Genomic DNA, 20,377 nt, shown 5'->3' on the forward strand with positions numbered 1-20,377 from the left:
TGGCCGAGCGGATATTTCCTCTGTTATTTTCTTTTGCTCCATCCAGACCGCTGACACACACTGACTGCTCCTTGACTTTAATCCTGTTTCTATTCAGTTGTGGGGTGTTTTATTTTTTATTTTTGTTTCTTCACTTGAATTGTTTCTTCACCCGTTTGGATTTTACGCACTTATTAACTTACCTTGGAGCCTTCTGCCCTGGACGCTCCGTGCCGACACGCCATGGCGCGTTTGTTACTGTCGTGTCTCCTGCTGTTTGTATCAGCGCAGACGGTGAGTAGCACTGACAGCAAACTCAGAAGAATTCTGCTTATTTTTTCACCTTAGAGCCGCGACGGTTTGGGGTTTTTCTTGGGGAAGTTTGGAGACGTGCGCTTTTACGCGCAGCGTGCCGAGCTATCTCTTGTGTTTACTTTATTTCTGCGGGATGTAAAAGTGCTTAGGTTTGATTTTATATATGTATGGATATCTAACTGGTTGATGGTGCGCTGCAAAGAGTCAGAAGTCACAATTATCATCGATGTCTGCAGAAATCAAATGAAACGTATACCGCCCCTTTCATTGTATAACGTTTTCCGCCGTGTACGGGCTGCGTGGGTGTGCATGTTCGTGGTTTTTAGCGCGTGTTTTGTGCATTTTTTCCTCCCAGCATCTATACATTATTTTCACATGATATTCTATTTCACGCTCAGTATTTGACCCCCTCTATCTATCTGCCCCCCCCCCCCCCACCCCCCCCACACACACACACACACACTCAGGCACTCTCCAATGGGGCCTTCGAGCTGAAGATCGAATCCTTCACCAGCTCCCGCGGCTTCTGTCGCTACCAGGACTGCCAGCTGTTTTTCCGCGTGTGCCTCAAGCACTCACAGGACGTCATCAACCCAGAGCCGCCTTGCACATACGGCACCGCGCTCACCGAGATCCTCGGCGCCGACTCCAACTCCATTTCCAAGAGCGAGCCCATCAGGGTGCCCTTACAATTCAAGTGGCCGGTAAGTGACGAAAATCACACGAGTCCACCTTCACTCCTCCCGTAATCTGTGATTCACATGACTCTGATGAAGCATACAGTTCAGTGACAGCTTTCATTTATTTCACTTCTTATTCAGTTATTTCATGCACAGCTTTTCCCGCTTGTTGTGGATCTGTTACCGCGTGGAGGGTAAATAAATTACACTGACTAAATGGAGAAAAAAATTCAGAGTCATGTGCAGAACTTAACACCCCCACCCCCCACTAGTCAAATGCACATGACTGGATGTGGTCATTAATCGACCCCCTCTCATTCATTTCAGGGGACTTTCTCTCTGATCATCGAAGCCTGGAACGCGGAGCCCTCAGGTCTGGAATCTACAGGTAAACTGCTGCTGCTGCTGCTGCTGCTGCTGCTGCAGTGTCGCTGCTTCACCACCAGGCGGCGACAGCGGTGCTGTTTCCCCCTGAAAACACACATGTAGAGAGGAGAGTGCGTGTTTGACTATAACACAACTTTAATAGGAGGTCCAGTTGTGAAGAGCGGCTGTAACTGCTGTTATATGTTTTTTTTTATACTTCAGTAAGTTGTGGTCATGTTAAATAGACACAGACACCATGTCACTCTGAACTTACAGACTTTTTAGGTCATATACACATATTATAGATATACAGCTAAAGATCAAAGAAAGCACATAGGATCGTGTCACTGGAAAACTGTCCATACAGTCCCTGTAGGAAGATTATAGTGCTACAGATTAATTAGAGAACAAGTCTAGTTATCTAACAACCATGATGTTCCCTTGTTCATCCAGAGAACCAGAACAACCTCATCAGCCGGCTGGCGACCCGACGCAGGCTGACCGCTGGAGGGGAATGGTCCCAAGACGTGCACTTTGGCAACCAGAGCGAGCTCCGCTACTCCTACCACGTGGTTTGCAACGAGCACTACTACGGCGAGGCCTGCTCCACCTACTGCAAACCCCGCAACGACAGCCTCGGCCACTACAGCTGCGACAACAAGGGGAGCCGCCACTGCCTGGAGGGCTGGAGCGGCGAGTACTGCACTAAAGGTGAGTCTGAACTGGACTTCAACTGCTCCCTGTAACTAAACTGTAAGGCCCAATCGTGCTTTCAAGGGCTGAACTAGTGATTGTGCATTTTTATCCAAATCAGAGCTGTTTTTATGTTTGACCACACACTGTAGTTCAACAAATACAAATCTCATGCATTTAAATAAACTCTTTAAGTAAATGGACTAAAAAACAGCGCACAGGTCCTATAAAGCATCATTATGTTGTTGTAATATTATATTAAGGGTTTCATCTTTGTATTTGCCAACTAATAGTGAACTCAATGTGACCATATGATACTGAAAATCTGCTATAGTTTGGCTTTAACTCATTCTTGTAATCTTCATGTAAGGACTTGGATGCTTTCATGGTTTTTTTTATTTGTGTCAGTTTAGTGTCCTTGTAGGAGCCTGTGATATTGGCACAGTATAAAGCTTGCGGACGTGACCCAAGTGTTTCCCATTGTTTGAAGCTGATGTTAAATTTTAAATAAGTTTTTGCATCATTTACACATCAGATACACAACGAGTTCAGCAGCGCTTCAATAAAGCTCCAGAACTTGCTGTAAAACAGGAGTTAACATGGTTTCTGTACAGTTGAATGACCCCTCCTCCTCCTGCTCTCCTCTCCCTCCATTTTTATCCCAACGTTTCTTCAGATTTGGAGGGAGGGGGGAGGCGAGGGGGCTGAATAATAGGACCCTTGGCGCTTCATTTTTTGTCCAGCGGCCTTGAAATTGTTAAGTCAAGCAGTTGTCAACGCTATCGTCGGCCATGGTGACTGTGGAGGACAAAAAAGATCTTAGCGCTTCTGTCGTTTCCAGTGTATGTGTGTTGGCTCTGAGGTCTGCTCCTTTGTTTTGAGCTCAACAATGGGCCCCTGGTCGGCCCCCAGTCGGCCCCCGGCCCGCCCGCTTTAACAGGGACACGCGCTGGAGCTTAATGTGCGCTGCCTTGCGTGAAAGGAGACAGCATGTGTTGCTTTTGTTGTGTGGGCCAGCTGCTTCATTCAGTACTTAACAAGCACTTGTAGGGGAGGTGTGTGTATCTGTGTGTGTGTCAGAGAGAGAGAGAGAGAGAGGCCCTGTGAGGGGAGGGGAGCTGTTTTGTGATTTGAACGAAGAACATGAGACGCACATGCACTCATATTAATATACTCTCCTTCATCCTCCCCCTTTCTACCTTTCCCTCTCTTTCTTTGACCTCCCTCCTTCTCTCCGTGCGTTCTCCATCTCCTCCTCCCATCAGCCATCTGTCCCGCAGGGTGCAGTGAGAAAGGTTTCTGCAAGTCTCCCGGGAAGTGTGAGTGCCGGCGTGGGTGGCAGGGCGAGCGCTGTGACGAGTGCGCCCGACACCCTGGCTGCATCCATGGGACCTGCGAGCAGCCCTGGCAGTGCACCTGCAAGGAAGGGTGGGGCGGCCTGTACTGTGACCAAGGTTGGTTCAAGCTCAGTCAGTGGTATATTCCCACTTGCACAAGCACATCAGACTCAAGATAATGTGAGTCTGAGGCTACAGCAGAAGAACAGGGGCAGATGACTATGGCAAACTAAAATGTTAATTATGACTAAAGAGAGCGACTAAAAGAGACAGAAATGCTTCTCTACAACAAGACTAACAGGTTCAGAGATTTTTACAAATCATCATTTGCGTTATCAGTATTATGTCATTGTTGCATGTTCATGTTGATGAACTCATGGTCTGAGATGAAAAGTCTTGTGCTGTGGTGCATTCATGCGCCCCGCAAAACTTTGTCAGACATTTTTAATCCAAGAAAACTCAAACTTTACACAAGCACTGTCAAAATGTTTGCTTAATGTTTGTCTTGTTTGCTTGTGAGTACAATTATTCAACAGCTGACGCTCAAGTCTGAGAGATGGAGCTTGGCACCAGCACATAAGATAAACCCTGAACCTTTCCCGCTTTCAACAGCGATAATTCAGCCTCTAACAGAAATCTTAGAGGACATGATATCAACTTTGGTGGATTGACTATTGCAAGTTTCAAATCTCTCTAAGTTGATTGTGAAGGCTGCTTCCAGTGTCTTTGAAACACTTTCAAATAATATTTGTAAATAGGGATCCCCGTTGTTTTAGGATGTTAATGTGAAAACAGGGCAAAAAAGTCTGTTTAAACTTGGTCTAACTAATTTTTTCTATTCACCTGTAGGGACGGACTGTGAGTTTGTTATGACATTAATTAATTAATCAATTAACAGTTATATAGAAATGAAGGACAGTAAGTGCAAGATAAACAGGATAAAATTAAACCACAGCAGGACCACAGAACCACAGAAGTGACTGAAAACGTAGGTAAAAACATCTCATGTATACATGTAAATTTTAAAAACTTGTGTTATTATGGTGTAAATATAAAACACAGATTTCTAACTCCTATAACTGTTCTGTGTCAGTTATTATCTGCACATGAACAAATAATTAAAAACATTCTCATTATCAACACGATCTCATCTATTTCACTAAAGAAGCATGTAATGTAAAACTTTTTAACCCAAAATGTGAAATATTAATGCCAATGTCCAGCCTATCTACACCAGCAGAGTGTTTGGGTTGGTGGTGAATCGAAACAGGTGAAATTACAATATCTGTAAATGCCTGAGCTGAGAACCAGTCGAAACTTCCTTTAGCATAAAAGCAGATGTGAAGCCATTGACTAAATTACTGACAAAAGACTTAATAATAATAATAATGATGTTTTTGAAAAGATTTTAGTCACCTGATGTTACAGAAAACTCCTCGGTAGGCCGTAGATCTGGGAGGGAAGAACTGGGTCACCCTTCACTGCTTTATTTATCAGATATGAGACTAAATACAGCCCTTAATGAACACATCTGCCCAGATGTGCCACAGGGCTCTATCCTTGATCCTCTTCCATTGTACTTTTCCCCTCTTCATCTGGTTGATGAGTTTTGCTGATGATGCACATATTTACCTGTATATCTACACTGTGATTAAACAGAACCTTTAGGTTTAGGTCCAGGTTAGATCTGTGTTTAAATATGGAATCAGTCTCATAGCAGCTTCAGTTAAACCAGCCTTTGACCTGGATTGTTGTAAATATCTGTTCACCATGCTGAGTCCAAAATGCTGCTACAAACGTATAACTAACTTTTGGAATCTTTGTCCCTTGATGCTTGGATGATTTGGAGGCGTCTGACCTTTGACACGAATGATCATAATTCCTGCTTTAAACATAAATCTTTTTTGTTATTGTACAGAAAATTTGTTTAACAAAGCTCTTTATAAATGAAGTTTACATACATCATACAATGAAGGTTTGAGTTGGTGTAAATGTGCCATAGTACTGATGTTACAATGGATGTCTTAGTTTTGTTTGTGGATGGTTTGGCCAGGAGGACATTAAAAATTAGCTTGAACCAAGACCAGAAAACTGACTCACTGTTTCAAACCAAACCATTTGTCCCTCTGAACTGTGTGACTTTTCATGTCCAGATATCATCAGAGTGCCTAGTGAGCGGACAAAGGTTTGAAAACACATTGCAGAATGTGCTGTTTCCTGGCTCTGCATAGCAGTTTTGGATGTTGAATGCGAATCACTTTCAGTTCAATTTAAATCTGGACAAATCTCCCACAATCTCATTTGACTTGACTTCTTACGCTGTCTTCACTCACTGTGAGGCAAAGGGAGGTTTAAACATTTTACATAAATATGAGGCATCCAAGCAGGACATGTGTAAATGTTTTCATCATCATTTCATCTGTTGTACAGAAGTTCCACCAAACTCCCTCCTTTCATTAGAGATACAGTTCCTGCTTCAGACAAAGAAACGTCAGATCTGTGATACTGTTTTTTTCTCAAAAATTGTTGTTACAAACATTTCGATAAAATGGTGCAGGAAAGTGAAAATATGCAAACTGCTTAAACACTTCTTAGTAACTGAAATTTAGGCCACTTGAAATCAAGATTCATTTTTCTATGGAGGGTCAGATATCAAGGAAAGAGAGCAGTTTGGCACCATCCAATGGTGCTCTATTTTTTGTTTGATGATGCATTTAATCAAACAAAAGCTTTCAAATGTTCATTTAGAAGTTTGAAAAGATTTTGAAAGGGAAGTGAAATCTAACACTAAAACAGACAGAACACCTTGCTCATTTTCATCCATATAAATTTGTCAGATTTTTGTTTTTACAATACAAGGAATTAAAATCTTAATGACACCATGAAAACACAGGCAGCTCCATGTGTGACTCTTGTTTCCTGTTGTAGCCGATGCTGCCATGAGTTGCTTCATTAACCTAACCTGAGCTGTTACTATTTTCCTTCCTCACTCCAGACCTGAACTACTGCACCAACCACAAGCCGTGCCAGAATGGTGCCTCATGCACCAACACCGGCCAGGGCAGCTACACCTGCACCTGCCGGCCCGGGTTCACTGGCAAAAACTGTGAGCTCGAGACCAGCGAGTGCGACAGCAACCCCTGCAAGAACAGCGGCAGCTGCAAAGTAAGTCAACGTTCCAGATCTGATCGAGCTGTCATCTGTCATGCTCATCTTCATTGAGATCAATAAAGTTTTGATGAATGCATTCATCTTTAAGTTTTAGTCATTCAGTAACCTCAGAGCTTTCTAACATTTAGACCAAGACAGAAACACATTATTAGAGCTGTGCCTGGACTGACGCCCTGTTGTCTCCTCCTGTCTTTCCCTCAGGATCTGGTGAATGATTATTCGTGTGCATGCCCTCAGGGCTTCTACGGGAAGAACTGTGAGATCAGTGCCATGACGTGCGCAGACGGCCCGTGTTTTAATGGAGGGACCTGTGTAGAGAATGTTGCTGGCGGCTACAGCTGCAGCTGCCCGCCCGGCTACACAGGCTCCAACTGCGAGAAGAGGATCGACAGGTGCAGCAGCAACCCCTGTGCTAATGGTATGGAACATCTGTAACTTGCTTCATTTACTTTTTATATGTCACACTGCAACGATTTTACCACCACCACTCACATACTTAGATTCTGAGGTTAGATTAAGCTTTTTTATTTGTTTGCTGCAGCCTCGTAGGTGGATTCAACACTTGTGTAGCACTCTCTAACAGCATTGTTAGCTTCAGAGTTTATTACACAGTGAAACACAAAGTTTGATTTTGTTAAAGTACAGATAAGTGAGCACTTAAGGAAGCCTGAATAGCTATAGAAGAGAACACAAGGCAGTTGATGGTTTATGCAAAATATGAAAACAGTCAGTCAGGTGTTTCTGGTGTGGACTGCACACCTGAGTTTGTTTTTAGAGGATTGGATTTGATGGTGAATCACTTAACACAAAAACCCAATGCAAGATTAACCAACTGCAGCAGAAATCAGTCCCAGCCAGACTTGTGTATGGTTTACTCTTAAAGGGCAACTGTGAAATAATTTCCTGTCACTGTCAATGAGGCCAAAATGTACCTGTTTGCCTCAGACCTGGTTTGTGTGACTGGTCCTGTGCTTGCTGAGTGAATCCGATTCTGCAAACTGGTTAAAAAAAGACTAAAAACATGGAGCATATGACATGTGTCTGAGTCTCTGGCAGGTTGGAGTTATTGTGTGACTTTGCAGGAGTTCAGACTTGCAGTAAGCTAGCATTCGATCGATTTCTCCTTCATCCCAGTGACACAGCTCCAGATGTTGACGGATCTTAAGCATCTTGGCTGTTTTGCTTTGCAGTTGTGTGATAGACGATTGTTCCGCTCACATGTTCTGTGGAATGACACCAGAATCTGATATCTGATTTAGTAGATGTTTCCTGCCCGAGCTGAGGTTCTTGTCTCTGTAGTTACAAACAGTCGGTTAAAGTGTAACAGCAGGAGATTAAAGTGAAGGTCATCTGACTGATCAGATGGAAACTTGAAGCTCTTCTTTTGGTCAATTTTTTCTTTTCTGTTATAGCTGTGTGTTTGTGGAGTTATGAAATAGTTTGTAATGTAGCTATAGATTATGAAGAGACCCTCTTAGATCATTACTTATCTTTTCAGCAGCTCAAATACAACAACTTGCCAAGCAGGTCGAATGCCCTGCTACTATTAGTCCTACTGGGACAAACAGAAGAGACTGTGGGTTATCTAATCATGAATTCACTCTGAGTTTGGTTGAACTAGACTGACAGCCTTGTTGTGCAGTTTAAACTCAGGTAGGAAGCGTCCTTGTCGGTGTTGAGCAGCACTCAGTTCAGCCCTTTGAAGGAATTCTAGTTTGCAGGGGCACAAACTGGACAAGGTGTCGGAAACAAGCACGTCTGTGTGTTAGTAGATCTTCAGCCTCGCTGACTGGATCCATATATCACAGGTCGTTTCGAAATATTCAGGAGCATCACATTTTTTCACAGTTTGTCATGAGTGAACATATTTGGCTTTCTCCACACCCTCCTGTGTCTTGATGTTGTGACAGGCAGTGTATCCTGAAGGCTGGATTATTGATCAGTTTATCATTTATTTATACAGCACAGGAAACAGGTAGAAAAAACAGGTATGATGATTAAATGATTGAAAGGCAACAACCAGATGAACTGCCACATTACAGAAATCTAATCTGTTTCCTATCAAAACTTTAACTACTTGTTGGATTAAATAGACATGTATGACTTTTTTACTGCTTCTAAAATAATATAACACTAATGATGTGTTGCATTTCTGTATCTAAAGAGTCTACAATAACTTCTTTGTGAATATTTGTCACTATTGGCTCAAACTCACACATAATTTTATATCTCTGGGTTTTCAAGTTTGCAACATGTGCAGTATTTTATCATCAATCAATATCAGTCTAACAATCAGATTCAATGAACTTGTGTCATTGGGGAAAACACATATGTACAGGCGTGTTAGTTAAGTTAAAATAGTTAAAATATAAGTGTCCCAAGAATTGAGCCCTGTGGAACACCATACCTAATATTGCAGGTGCAGTTACACAGACTGCTTTGTCTGTAAGTACAAAGGTTTTTATACAAACACAGAACCCAGACCTAAAAGAACAAGACACAAGACAGAAACTTTGTTTGCATTAGTATTGCTGCTCAATACATGTAAAGTTTGGACAAGAGTTGTAATGAAAAGCTCAAAACTAAAATAAGATTAATAGCCAATTAGCAGAAGAAAGGAAGTATGAGATGATCACACACCAACATCCAACAGTTACAATGAAAGCACAAATACTTAAAGAAGCCCCAGACTTCCTAATTTACAAATGATTCATTTCCAATTGACTTCTTGAGAGTTTTTCTCTCCCACTCAGATTCAGCTGTTTTTTTAAAAGTTAAGGACACTTTCTGTGATTTTCTTATTGTTACAACTAATAAGCACCTACCCTGTTGAAATTTTGTGACCAGATCATTCAATAAGTAATAATGTGGTCATATAAATAAAGCATATTAATGATTATCTTAGTTTAAAGGTCATTGATTGGATAATAACAATGACTAATGTGTTGGATCAGTGTGAGGAATCGGAGACACTGTTCTCTACCAATCTGTTATCATTATATTATAAAACAGTGAAATGCCACTAATGGTTTATGAACATTCACTCACTCATTTTCTAAGAAAATATGTTGTTGCCCACGGAGTCTTATAGAGGATTTTCATTGCAGGTTTTACATATATCTCAGTGTTTTATACAGTTTAAAGAACAATAGTGACTTCAAACAGCAACGCATTTATTGTTCGTGAGTTTCAGAGATGGGAAAGGCATGTACGGTGTGCATGCTTACATATAATAAACAGGACTTAATGCACTGGCACTGGCTGAACAAAATCCTTGAGGAGCTGTAGGAGTCAGCTGAGCTCGGATCAGTTTTCTCCAGGCTGAAGTAGTGAGGGGTCGTTGCTTCGTCCTGCATCCATCATCTGGTTTATACATGAAACTCTCCGGGTGCTTTGAACCTTGGAGTGAGCACTTCAGACGTGATGGAGGGTGAATTTTACTGGTCAAGCAGGAAGTGTGAATATCCTGAGGGTTTCTTTGGAATCATTTAGTCGTTTTTTGTTATTTTTACTGTGTGCAAATATTTCTGTGTTGCCACATTTCTAGGAAGGAGAGGACAGGGCAGAAGTTACTGAACTCAGCTGACACTTCTATGTTTATGTCTCAACTGAATGAGCATAATAGACATGACCCTGAACTTCAGGTTTTATCCTCAGCCTGCAGACAGATTTTAAAAACGGAAGCTTTATTTGTCTGTTATTATTTGTCAAATTGATCAAATTCAGTTATGATTTGATTGCTGTGATTACAAATGTAAAGTTTGAGTTTCCACCAGTCCACCGAGATGGACTCACATCAGACTTTAAATTTGTAATCACACACACACCCCACACACACACACACACACACACACACACACACACACACACACACACACACACACACACACACACACACACATACAGTGTCTGTCAGCGAGCTGATAAACTGATAAACTGGATTGTCACGTAGGAGCATGTCTTATCACCTTCCATCTGATAGCACAAACATTTTCATCATCATTGTTGCCGTTGTCGACAGGCGTGTTTTTAACGGTCAGCCCTCAGTCTCTGTCTCTACCTGGCTGCAGTCGGGCTGCTGTCTCGGGCAGGAATGCAGCTCTGGCAGCGGATCTCAGCCTGATAAAGCAGTCAGCACCAGGCTCATGCACGGCTCATTTCTCTCTGGAAATGCAGAGCTGAACCTTTTGTGTCCCAGAAGGACCTCACAACAAAGTTTTACAAGATAATTGATGCAAAATTTACATTTACCCTGTGTTTATGTGTGTGTGTGTGTGTGTGTGTGTGTGTGTGTGTGTGTGTGTGTGTGTGTGTGTGTGTGTCTGTGTGTGTGTGTGTGGAGGAGCCTTGGGCTGGTGTATCTGCATGTTTAACTCATTTACTACAAATTACATAGTGCTTGCATCACTGCTGAACATTTTCCAAAATATACCATCCTTTTTTCCGTACAGTCATCACTCTCATTTCTTATTTTTTATTAGCTTGCCGAGACTTGAAACTTGCTGCAGAGAGATCATCTATCACAGTCAACACTGTAATCCACTGTAATGTGGAAATTGTCAATCTGTTGTGTTTATATTACTGGACATGCAAATCTTGAAAGGCATCTGCTTAACAGCAGCTCTTTTGTAATGCAAGAAAACAAATGCAACAAACTTACAGCTGCCACGACCTCCAGTTGTCAAGTCTAGGATGTTTGAGTTTCCTGCACAAGTCAGACTTCAGATCTATGAGCATGATTAAATTAGTTTTGATTGAAAAAGGAAGATGTTTATTGTGACAGATTAGCTATCTGAAAATAGTTTCAAGTCTCTGCATGTTGATTTTCGCAGCTCTGTGAAATGAACTGAAAAACCAAAAGCTGCCTGGAATGAGGAGAAACATGGTTTGGAAAACGTCCAACAGTAAACATTACAGGATGTGTAGTAGATTGGATTAAACACTGGTGTTAAAACTTTTAGGAGTGTGGATGTTTTTGCAACTTTTCGATGGCACTGAGTTGGAAATGTTGTTTATCAGAGAGGACAGATCATCAGGAAATGTTTGTGACTTACAGGAAAAAATAACTGCTTTTTCATAGAGAAAGAAGGATGCAGACAGATTCTTAGGGTTTGTTCAGTCACTTCGGTCATTCTCACGTCAGACGGCCATCCAGTCGGATCAAACTGTCGAGTTTTCTTACAAGAGCAGACACATAATCAGGATCAGCTGGCTCCAGTGGCAGAAGTGTGATTGCAAAATAAGGCTGTTTCACTGAATATTACAATTAACATACAGTTATCGTTGCCCTGCTAAGTGGACTCATCTCTGAGGATCCCACTGCAGCCTGCAGTCCTCCCTCAGGTCCTCATTAGCGTGTAGAAACTGCCGTCTGCTTATCTTGAATCTACAGGCATTCCTGCCTGTCAGTGAGCCTGAAAGGAAAGAGGCTCTGATCACTGATGCCTGCTTGTTTGTAGGTCTGCTCTGTTTGCATTGCAACGCTGCACTGAACAACCAAATATGGAGGTGATTTTACAGTGTTTACGTTGTAGTTTGAGTGTCACAGTGTTGCCCTCAAACAACCTCACATATCCAGTTTAAATATCTTCAGTAGTTCAGTAACTGCAGGACAAGTATCCTCGGGTCTTCTCCTCTTTCCTTTCCTTTCTGCAAGATTTAAATCTTTTTAGTCTTTCTCAGTAAATGCCACTTTTCAGGCAGGTCATGTGACATGTGGAAAACATCTGAGGCTGTTTCTAATCACACATGTTTCTCTCCTGATGAGCAGCATCTGTTATGCGGAAATGTTGTGTTAAACAAAGGTTTTTTTCTACCCCTCTCTCCTCTCTCCACCTTCCTTTCTGTGCACATAGTGTCTAAAAAAAAGTTTGTGAATTATTGTGAATTATTTCTTGCTTATTCCATCAACAACAGCACAACTCCCTGGATAATTCTCATTCAAATCTTTGCCAAGTCTTGAATTAAATATTACACATTCAAGTCATAATTTTGATACTTTCAGACTGAAACACTGCTTTTGATGCAATTGATTACATTGTACAGTACCTCTATAAAGACTCCCTGATAGAGTATTAAGTCAGTTTGGGCTGGCAGAGACATTTTGGCGTCCCCCAGGGCTCCACTCTGGGTTGTCTGTTTTTCTCACTTTATGCTGCTACCAGAAAATCTTACCAGTAAATATAAGATTACATTTTGTAGTATACATCTGATACTCCTGTTACATCTCTGTTGCTCAGTAATGTTGGCCCCATTGATAACCACCATCTCAAAGGATATTTTATCACGTTTCCAACATAGTATGTTTTTTGATTTTAGGATTATTTTCATATTACAACCTTTTCTCTTTAATTTATGCATGCTTTCAAAATGCTGCAGCCAGTGTTTTGTTATGGATGCCTTAGCCATCTTGTTTCCTTTCCACCGTCTCCCCTTCTCTGTTTGTGAGACACTGGTCTAGATCAGTCAGACATAAGGGCTTTATAATCCTCTGACATTTTCAAAAGGAATGTGTATATTTTTACCTTTACATAGGTGGAAATCATTTTTTATCTTATCATTTGTTGAGTTGATAATGTCTTATGTCCAAATGTTGTGTCTAGTATTTGAAGCATGTACTGCAGCCATGCACAAAATAGGGACCACATAATTTTGTCTGAATTTGCCTCTTTTGAAACAAACCATAAAACCTACTTTTGATTGTTACATAATTACTTGTTTTAACATCTGTCCTCCCTCCCATGCCATTGTGTTCAGGCGTTAAACTCCCTCCAGTTGTGTGTTACTGACTATAACCTTTCTGTCTCTGTGTCTCTGCAGGTGCTCAGTGTTTGGACCTCGGTCACCGTGTCATGTGCCGCTGTCGGCCCGGCTTCACCGGATCTCGCTGCGAGACCAACATTGATGACTGCGCCGGCAACCCCTGCCGCAACGCTGGCACCTGTATCGACGGCATCAACGACTTTACCTGCACATGCACGCTCGGCTTCACGAGTAAGGACTGCTCTGTGCGCGCCAGCCCCTGTGACCAGTTCCCATGTGATAACGGTGGCACATGTTATACCCATTTCACTGGCCCAGTGTGCCAGTGTCCGCCAGGCTTCATGGGCGCACGGTGCAAGTACCCTGTGAAGACCACCACACCGACCGCGAAACCGCCTGCAAATGGCGATTCCCCTCCTGCGCTTATTGCCGCCGTCGCCCTTGGCCTGGTGACACTGACCCTGCTGGTGTGCGCCGCCATCCACATCCTGCGTCAGCTCTGCCGAAGCAGGGAGCTAACGGCCATTTCCACATCAGTGAAGAATGACCTGGAGGCAGTGAACAACCGCAATGCAGTGATTGGTGGGGGTGGATCCATTAACGGGAGCTTACCAGGAGCCCCGCAGGGCAGCCTGAGAGAGAAGGAGGCCTTCCTCATCCCTGGAGGACAACTTAAAGTGTCCAATAAGGACGCAGCACTGGTCGACAAGGGCAGCGACAACGTGGCCATATTTAAAAACAAAATGGCGGACTGTAACCTGGCAAAAGAGGAGCAGCATCTGGGAAAGAGCAAGTTTGACCTGTAAGCACCTGATAATGGTTTGATGACTTTGTGTGTGTGTGTGTGTGTGTGTGTGTGTGTGTGTGTGTGTGTGTGTGTGTGTTTGTGTGTGGGTCCTCTTTGCTTGTCCTTCTCTGCTCACTTGTTCTTCACTGTTCTGTGAAGGCAGGTAACAGCGTGTTTGTTTACAGTCTGTTATCTGATCAGTCCAGTGTTCACGCACCTTCATCAACTATTTCTGTCAGAATTGTTTGTTGTTGCTGCCGTACCAACCCCCCTCTCTCTCACTCTCACTCACTAACAGTAAGAAGTGTGACTCGTCCATCATCGTCCCCCCTCTCACTTTTGCAAAAGACAGTCTGTATCACCCAGTGTTCATCATTCCAGAACAGATGGAGCAGTGTGTGTTCGCTACGGAGGTAAGGACACGCCTACCAACACAACCACACAAACATACACACACACTCAAAACAAAGTATCTATGTGGCTTTTATTGACTGAGTCTGTGCAGTGAGCGAAAAGAAGAGAAAAATGAGTCTACACATGTTCACAAATAAGAAACTAACCTGTTTGAAAGTTTATTTTAAGTTCAAAACATCTTCACAGCCCCATCATATGATAAGGATAATGATGAATTTGTCCTTTTCACATTTTTTTTCTTAAACTGATCAGTGTTTTTATTGGAAGTGGACAGAAGATATGACTGACTGAAGAATTAGTCTCAGTGAAATGTGAACTTTAATCTTAAATACATTCACCAACAAAAATATTCACCATAAATGTTTGATGTTTTTGAAAATGTACTGAATTGGTTTCACTTGATAATTCATCAGTGATTGATTAGAAGTGCTGATCAGGGTTAATTACATTACTGAATATCTAAAAATGTATAAAATCATGAGCTCTACCATCGGCTCAGACATTTAGCTTTTTGGGTAGTTGTTTTATTGATGGCCGCTCTCTAATGCTGACCACACTGCAAACAGCTGTACTGTAATAAATCAGAGTGTAGCCAACATTTTGTTAATTATCAAGCCAATATTACCATGATCTGATTGGATACAGTGACTTGATAAATAATGTATTTGCCCACCTTTTGACATACCCAAAGTAATGTTTAGATATGTATTTAGCATTTCAACTTGTGTCTGATTAACAACAAAAACAACCTTTATTGAACTAACCATTCTCATTTCTGTCTTGATTTAATCTCCAGATGTTCACAGATATATTGGTGTTGTGGGCTTGACTGGATTAATACATGTAGTGTCTCAACTAGGGTTGTCACGATACCAAATTTCTGTTTCGATACCGATACCAATATGTATTTCGATACTTTTCGATACTTTTTGTAAAAAATATTTCATTATATTATGTATTGCCTTAATGGGTTATTTAAATATTTAAAGAATGTAATTACATTTTTAAAAATATATTTTTTAATGTATTTATTAACCATGGACATGTTTTAGCTCTCTGTATGCAGGCTACTGTAGGTTTACTACTGGGCTGGGAGGGGCTTTGTACTTCTTTCATTGACATTACAGTGCAGTGAACTGGTGAACAACATTATCACCTGTCGTTCTTGACTGAAGTTTCGGAACAAGTCCGCATGGTTGTCCTTTAAATGTTTCGACAGGTTTGAAGTGTTGGCTCCTTTTTCGAGACACACTTTGTAGCACCGCTTGCACTGCGGTGCCTCTGGGTTCAGTGGCTCGCCTTTATCGTTCGGTTTGAACCCGAAATATTTCCACACCGTACTTCGGGCCCCCATTTTGTCCACAAGTACGGGCTTTTCTGCAGCTGCCATCTCTATCTACTGTATTTTCTTCAACCCGCTCCGTCTGTCTAAGACGCGACTTGTCGTTTCTCTCTCCTCCTCAGTCTAAGTGCGCGTGGGAGGCGGCTTACATCCGCTCGGGCAACTATGTCACACTCGCTGGCCTCGCTGTGCTTAAAGAGACAGGCTCCAATTTACAAATTCATTTGCATTCAATAAGATAAAATGAAAGTACCGTTTGTTTTTAAATGCTGGTATAGTACCGTTTTCAAAACTCTAGTATCGCGGTACTATACTGGTACCGGTATACCGTGCAACCCTAGTCTCAACAATTCAAGAATCAACAATTGACAAAAACAATAACAATTTAAATGTTTCATCAAACCTCACGTAGCGTCTGTAATAAGGTGTAATTTCATTTATTCACTGTTAGTGACAGTGACAATTTCTTGAGTTAAAATTTAGCATCAGGTTGTAGGAATTCAAAATTGCCAAATCTAAACAGGTATTTTATCAATTCAGTAACGTAAACATTTGTTTATTCACGTTCATCCCACTTCAGATTTTGAAATGTGATACTACCTGTTTTATGAATGATGGCATGCTTTTAAAATTTAACCAAAAAAGATGTGATCACATACGCTGATGACTAACCGCTGTTTCTCTTTCTCGTCCTCAGGTATAACCCTTCAGTATTCAGACCGACAGCGGAGGAACTTTTATGCTGAAGGCCTGAACTTTACTGTCGAAGAAATCTCACCCAGAGGGTCTATTGTACACACATCATTTTATTTAATATTTATTACCGCTGCTCAGTGGAAAGAAACAAAAGGAAAAGACTTTTTTTTGTTTTTTATTCTTTTCAGTCAGTTGATACTGACTGTGTTTGGATGACAATATTTGGATGACAATGTTTTGGAAAAGAAAGTAAGAGCATCGCAGGAGGAGGGAAAAGAGGAAAGACTGAATGTCTGGCGTCATTTGCACTATTATCTTTTTTTATACATTAAATCTTAATATAATTTTTCTGTCTGTATATCGGAATTTTCTTTGGATCAAACCTGAATGAGAGATGTGATGAGTTGGAACTGTTAACCAATCGGAAAGACCGGTGCCTTAGCTATGCTTCCTAATCATTGTGGCATCCATTTCCTGTACAATTTCACAATAATCGTCAAAGGACCTGCTTACAGGAATGGAGGACGGAACATTTTTGTTTATGGTCAAAAAGACAGAACTTTCCCCCAAATCATTTCTTTTTGAAAGCTGAACTGAACAGATTCTGAGTGACTTTCCACCATCACTCCGTCCATTTTTATTTGAATGTTTTCTATGGCAGTGAAGCATCACATTGTGGCCTATTAGAAGAATAATGACATCAGCCTTACAATCACCGTCAAAGTTACAAACTCTGAAGTGCCTCTTCTTTTCTTAAATAATAGAACATTACTGAAACCCAACATTCACAATAAGCAGAATGTTCCCTCTGGAGCCAAGTCAGGGTCTGTCATTTTCAAACCTGGTCTTTACAAGCCCAGAAAACCCAATCAAATCCGCTGGAACCAGCCCTTTCTACTGGTTTTAATCCATCATATGAATTTCTCCAGTCCTAGACCCAATCCTAATCCCCATTCATATCCCAAACCCCAGTCCCAGATCCTTATCCCAGTCTGAAGGAATTTTCTGGTGAAGCAGGGAGAGTTTTTACCTCAGCAATCAGCTGTTTCCTCCATTTTCACCTTGTGAACAGATAATCTAAAAGAAAGTCAAACCTGTCTGAGTCCAGCTGAGCTGAATTCATCTTGCAAATCACTTTCTACATTTGTCTTTCTGTAACTGTGCCTGTGTTTTCCCTCTGTTTTACAAATTTATTTTTCTATGAATCAAAAAGTGAAAAAAGGTGCTGCCTTTTCTCTTTAGCTTCCTTCATCAACCTCTGCTGTCACAGCAAATAAACAGGAGAACCATAAACACCTGCTGTTCTGCAGTGAAAGAGTTGAGTCTGAACACAGTCTCACCTCCAAGTGTTTTCCTTTTATATTTAAAGAAAAAAAACTTTTTACAACAGTGAAGGACTCCAAAGAGTGTTTTTATTCCACCATTTTTTTTACCTAATCCATTTGATACCAAAAATGTGTGTTTTTTCTGTATAGTCCTGTCTTTGTACTATCTTTGTTAATTTAAGAAAACAATGCAATGTGTATATATCCGCCAGAAGATAGTTGTCCTATTTAATTTTGCCCTTTGTAAATAATTTTGTATTTATGAAAGAGAATTGTATATATGTTTATGTTAATGTGCCTAATGTCTCTGTCAGAATCAAGAAATATATTTTTTCATAAATAAATTAGAAAATAACATTAATCTTGCTGTTGTGTGTCATGTTTATTTCTCTGTCATTTTACACATTATATGGTAAAACATGAGTAAAAGCAAATGAGATGTGATGTGAGAAAGAATTGAACGAGGTGGATGTGAAAAAATGCCACGATACCTTTATTTTCCATATCAAGACAACAGGGGCCTCATGTACGAAGCCTTGTGTAGACTTCATACTGAAATGTAGTGTACGGACGAAGCTTGAAAGGATTCCAGTCATATTTTCTGTGTGCATCCCAATCAAAGTGATATTGAGTTCACATGCACAAACACTACACTCTATACACCATAAATTTAATATGCTAATGAATTGACCTTCTGCTTTCAGAGGGAGAGTCTGGAAACAAGTCTTTATTTGGCATCTGTCCTCTGACATTAAGAACAGAAAATAAATGGAGTAGGAGAATGGTGGATGCTGTTAATGTGTTTTTCCAGTTAACAGTAGTATTAACTTGGTATTTATGTCCACCACACTATCTTAAATTTACACAAATGGAATGCAGCAATGTACTGGGTAAAAGGTGAGAATATCTAGTCTTTTCCAACTTTACATGTTAGTTAATTGACAGAAGTAAATTACTCATTCGGGCAAAGAGCTGGAAAGAGCTCATTCTCAAGTTTAACAGGAAAACAAGAATAGGTCAGAACCTAGTATATGTCTGGACCGGCTTTGGCAAAAGAGACACAAATCTTTCTTTTATAACTTATTTTTTCAGGCTTTTGCCTTTATTATAGTCATAGTGAGAGAGAGAGAGAGTGAGAGAGACAGAGAGAGAGAAAGATAGGATGATATGCAGCAAAGGGCCACAGGCCAGATTTGAACCCAGGCAGGGACTAAACACAAATGCCACGCACTCCACCAGGGGAACCACCAGGGCCGGAGACAACAGTTTAGTCTTTATCAATTCAACTCCAGAACGTAAGAGATTTTTGTTTTGAGGTAGGTATTTATGTTTAACTCCCTCTGTTTGATATGTACAGTTGGTCATAGTCGTTTGTATGAAGCCTTGTTACCAATGACTTCTCTCTCTACCTCCCTCTCTCCTGCTCTCTCTGCTCAGTGTGTCTTATGTTTAGTTATTCCTCTTTCTCCTTTATAAATAATGATACATGTAATTAAAGTAGTATATATGCTGTAATGGAGGTGAGGCTTGATGTTGATGTTGATTATTGGAAGCGCTCATCCTCTTCCCTGCAGTTCCTAAGCAGCAGGGTGTAAATACTCCCTTGGGCTTCAGAGGAGTTGATTTAAGTTTATTTAAGTTATAAATGAATTGCTTATAAAGAAGCTACCCATCATGCACCCTGCCAGTTTGTAGCCTCTTCCCAACTATGCAGTTTATTAGGATAAATGAATTGTGGGTTGACTGATCCAGGCTTCCTTGCTGTTGTGGCTGGTGGCCTGGATCAGTCAAACAGGCAGTGCGTATTTCCTCGCCGTGTCCCTCTTCAAAGTCAGACCCAACTCAGCATACAGTTCCACAAAGATGTTCAAGGAAATCTGAAACAGTTGATAGGCCAGTCATCATCATGGGCCAAAATTGGCATAGTCTCTAAATACCTCTCCCCTTGTAATTCTGCTATTCGCCATGACCTCTAATAAGGTCAAAGCTGCCATGTCCTTCTGCACCATTTTTATGTCCACTTCTTTAGTAGGGCAATTTTAACATGTGGTCCGACAGACTTGTGAATCAGTTCATAACGTTAGTAGTTTTACTGCATCACCTCTAGTTGTTGCCAATTGACTAAAACCATTAGAAATGTGCGCATGCCAGAAGGAACAGCGACTCTACTCCGAGCTCCCTCCGGATGTCCGAGCTCCTGACCCTGTCTCTAAGGATGAGCCCAGACACCCTGAGGAGGAAACCCATTTCAGCCGCTTGTATCGGCGATATCATTCTTTTGGTCATTACCCAGAGCTCATGACCATAGGTGAGGGTTGGAACGAAAATCGACTGGTAAATTAAAAGCTTCACCTTCCTGCTCAGCTTCCTCTTCACCACAACTGGTATAACGTCAGTATTACTGCTGACACTGCACCGATCCGTCTGTCAGTCTCCCGCTCCATCTTACCCTCACACATGAACAAGACCCCGAGATACTTGAAGTCCTTCACTTGGGACAGTAATGCACC

General features: G+C 41.3%; 1 protein-coding gene across 1 annotated transcript; it reads left to right on the forward strand.

Annotated features, from left to right (window-relative positions):
- Positions 1-18,228, forward strand: dlc (deltaC). The gene is made up of 10 exons (XM_056375168.1): positions 1-273; positions 762-998; positions 1,302-1,362; positions 1,794-2,051; positions 3,299-3,487; positions 6,366-6,535; positions 6,743-6,959; positions 13,361-14,105; positions 14,389-14,503; positions 16,544-18,228. The coding sequence occupies exons 1-10, from the start codon at positions 223-225 to the stop codon at positions 16,547-16,549; spliced, it is 2,049 nt and encodes a 682-aa protein (XP_056231143.1). The 5' UTR covers positions 1-222; the 3' UTR covers positions 16,550-18,228.
- Positions 18,229-20,377: the final 2,149 nt, after the last annotated feature.

This window comes from Seriola aureovittata, chromosome 4, assembly GCF_021018895.1.
Source record: "Seriola aureovittata isolate HTS-2021-v1 ecotype China chromosome 4, ASM2101889v1, whole genome shotgun sequence".
NCBI lineage: Eukaryota > Metazoa > Chordata > Actinopteri > Carangiformes > Carangidae > Seriola > Seriola aureovittata.

Bases quoted from the DNA above. Each gene is read 5' to 3' on its own strand.
- dlc (XM_056375168.1), top strand. From the start codon at position 223: ATGGCGCGTTTGTTACTGTCGTGTCTCCTGCTGTTTGTATCAGCGCAG. The intron at 999-1,301 runs GTAAGTGACGAA...CATTCATTTCAG, and splicing joins CCTTACAATTCAAGTGGCCG to GGGACTTTCTCTCTGATCAT. The intron at 3,488-6,365 runs GTTGGTTCAAGC...TCCTCACTCCAG, and splicing joins CGGCCTGTACTGTGACCAAG to ACCTGAACTACTGCACCAAC.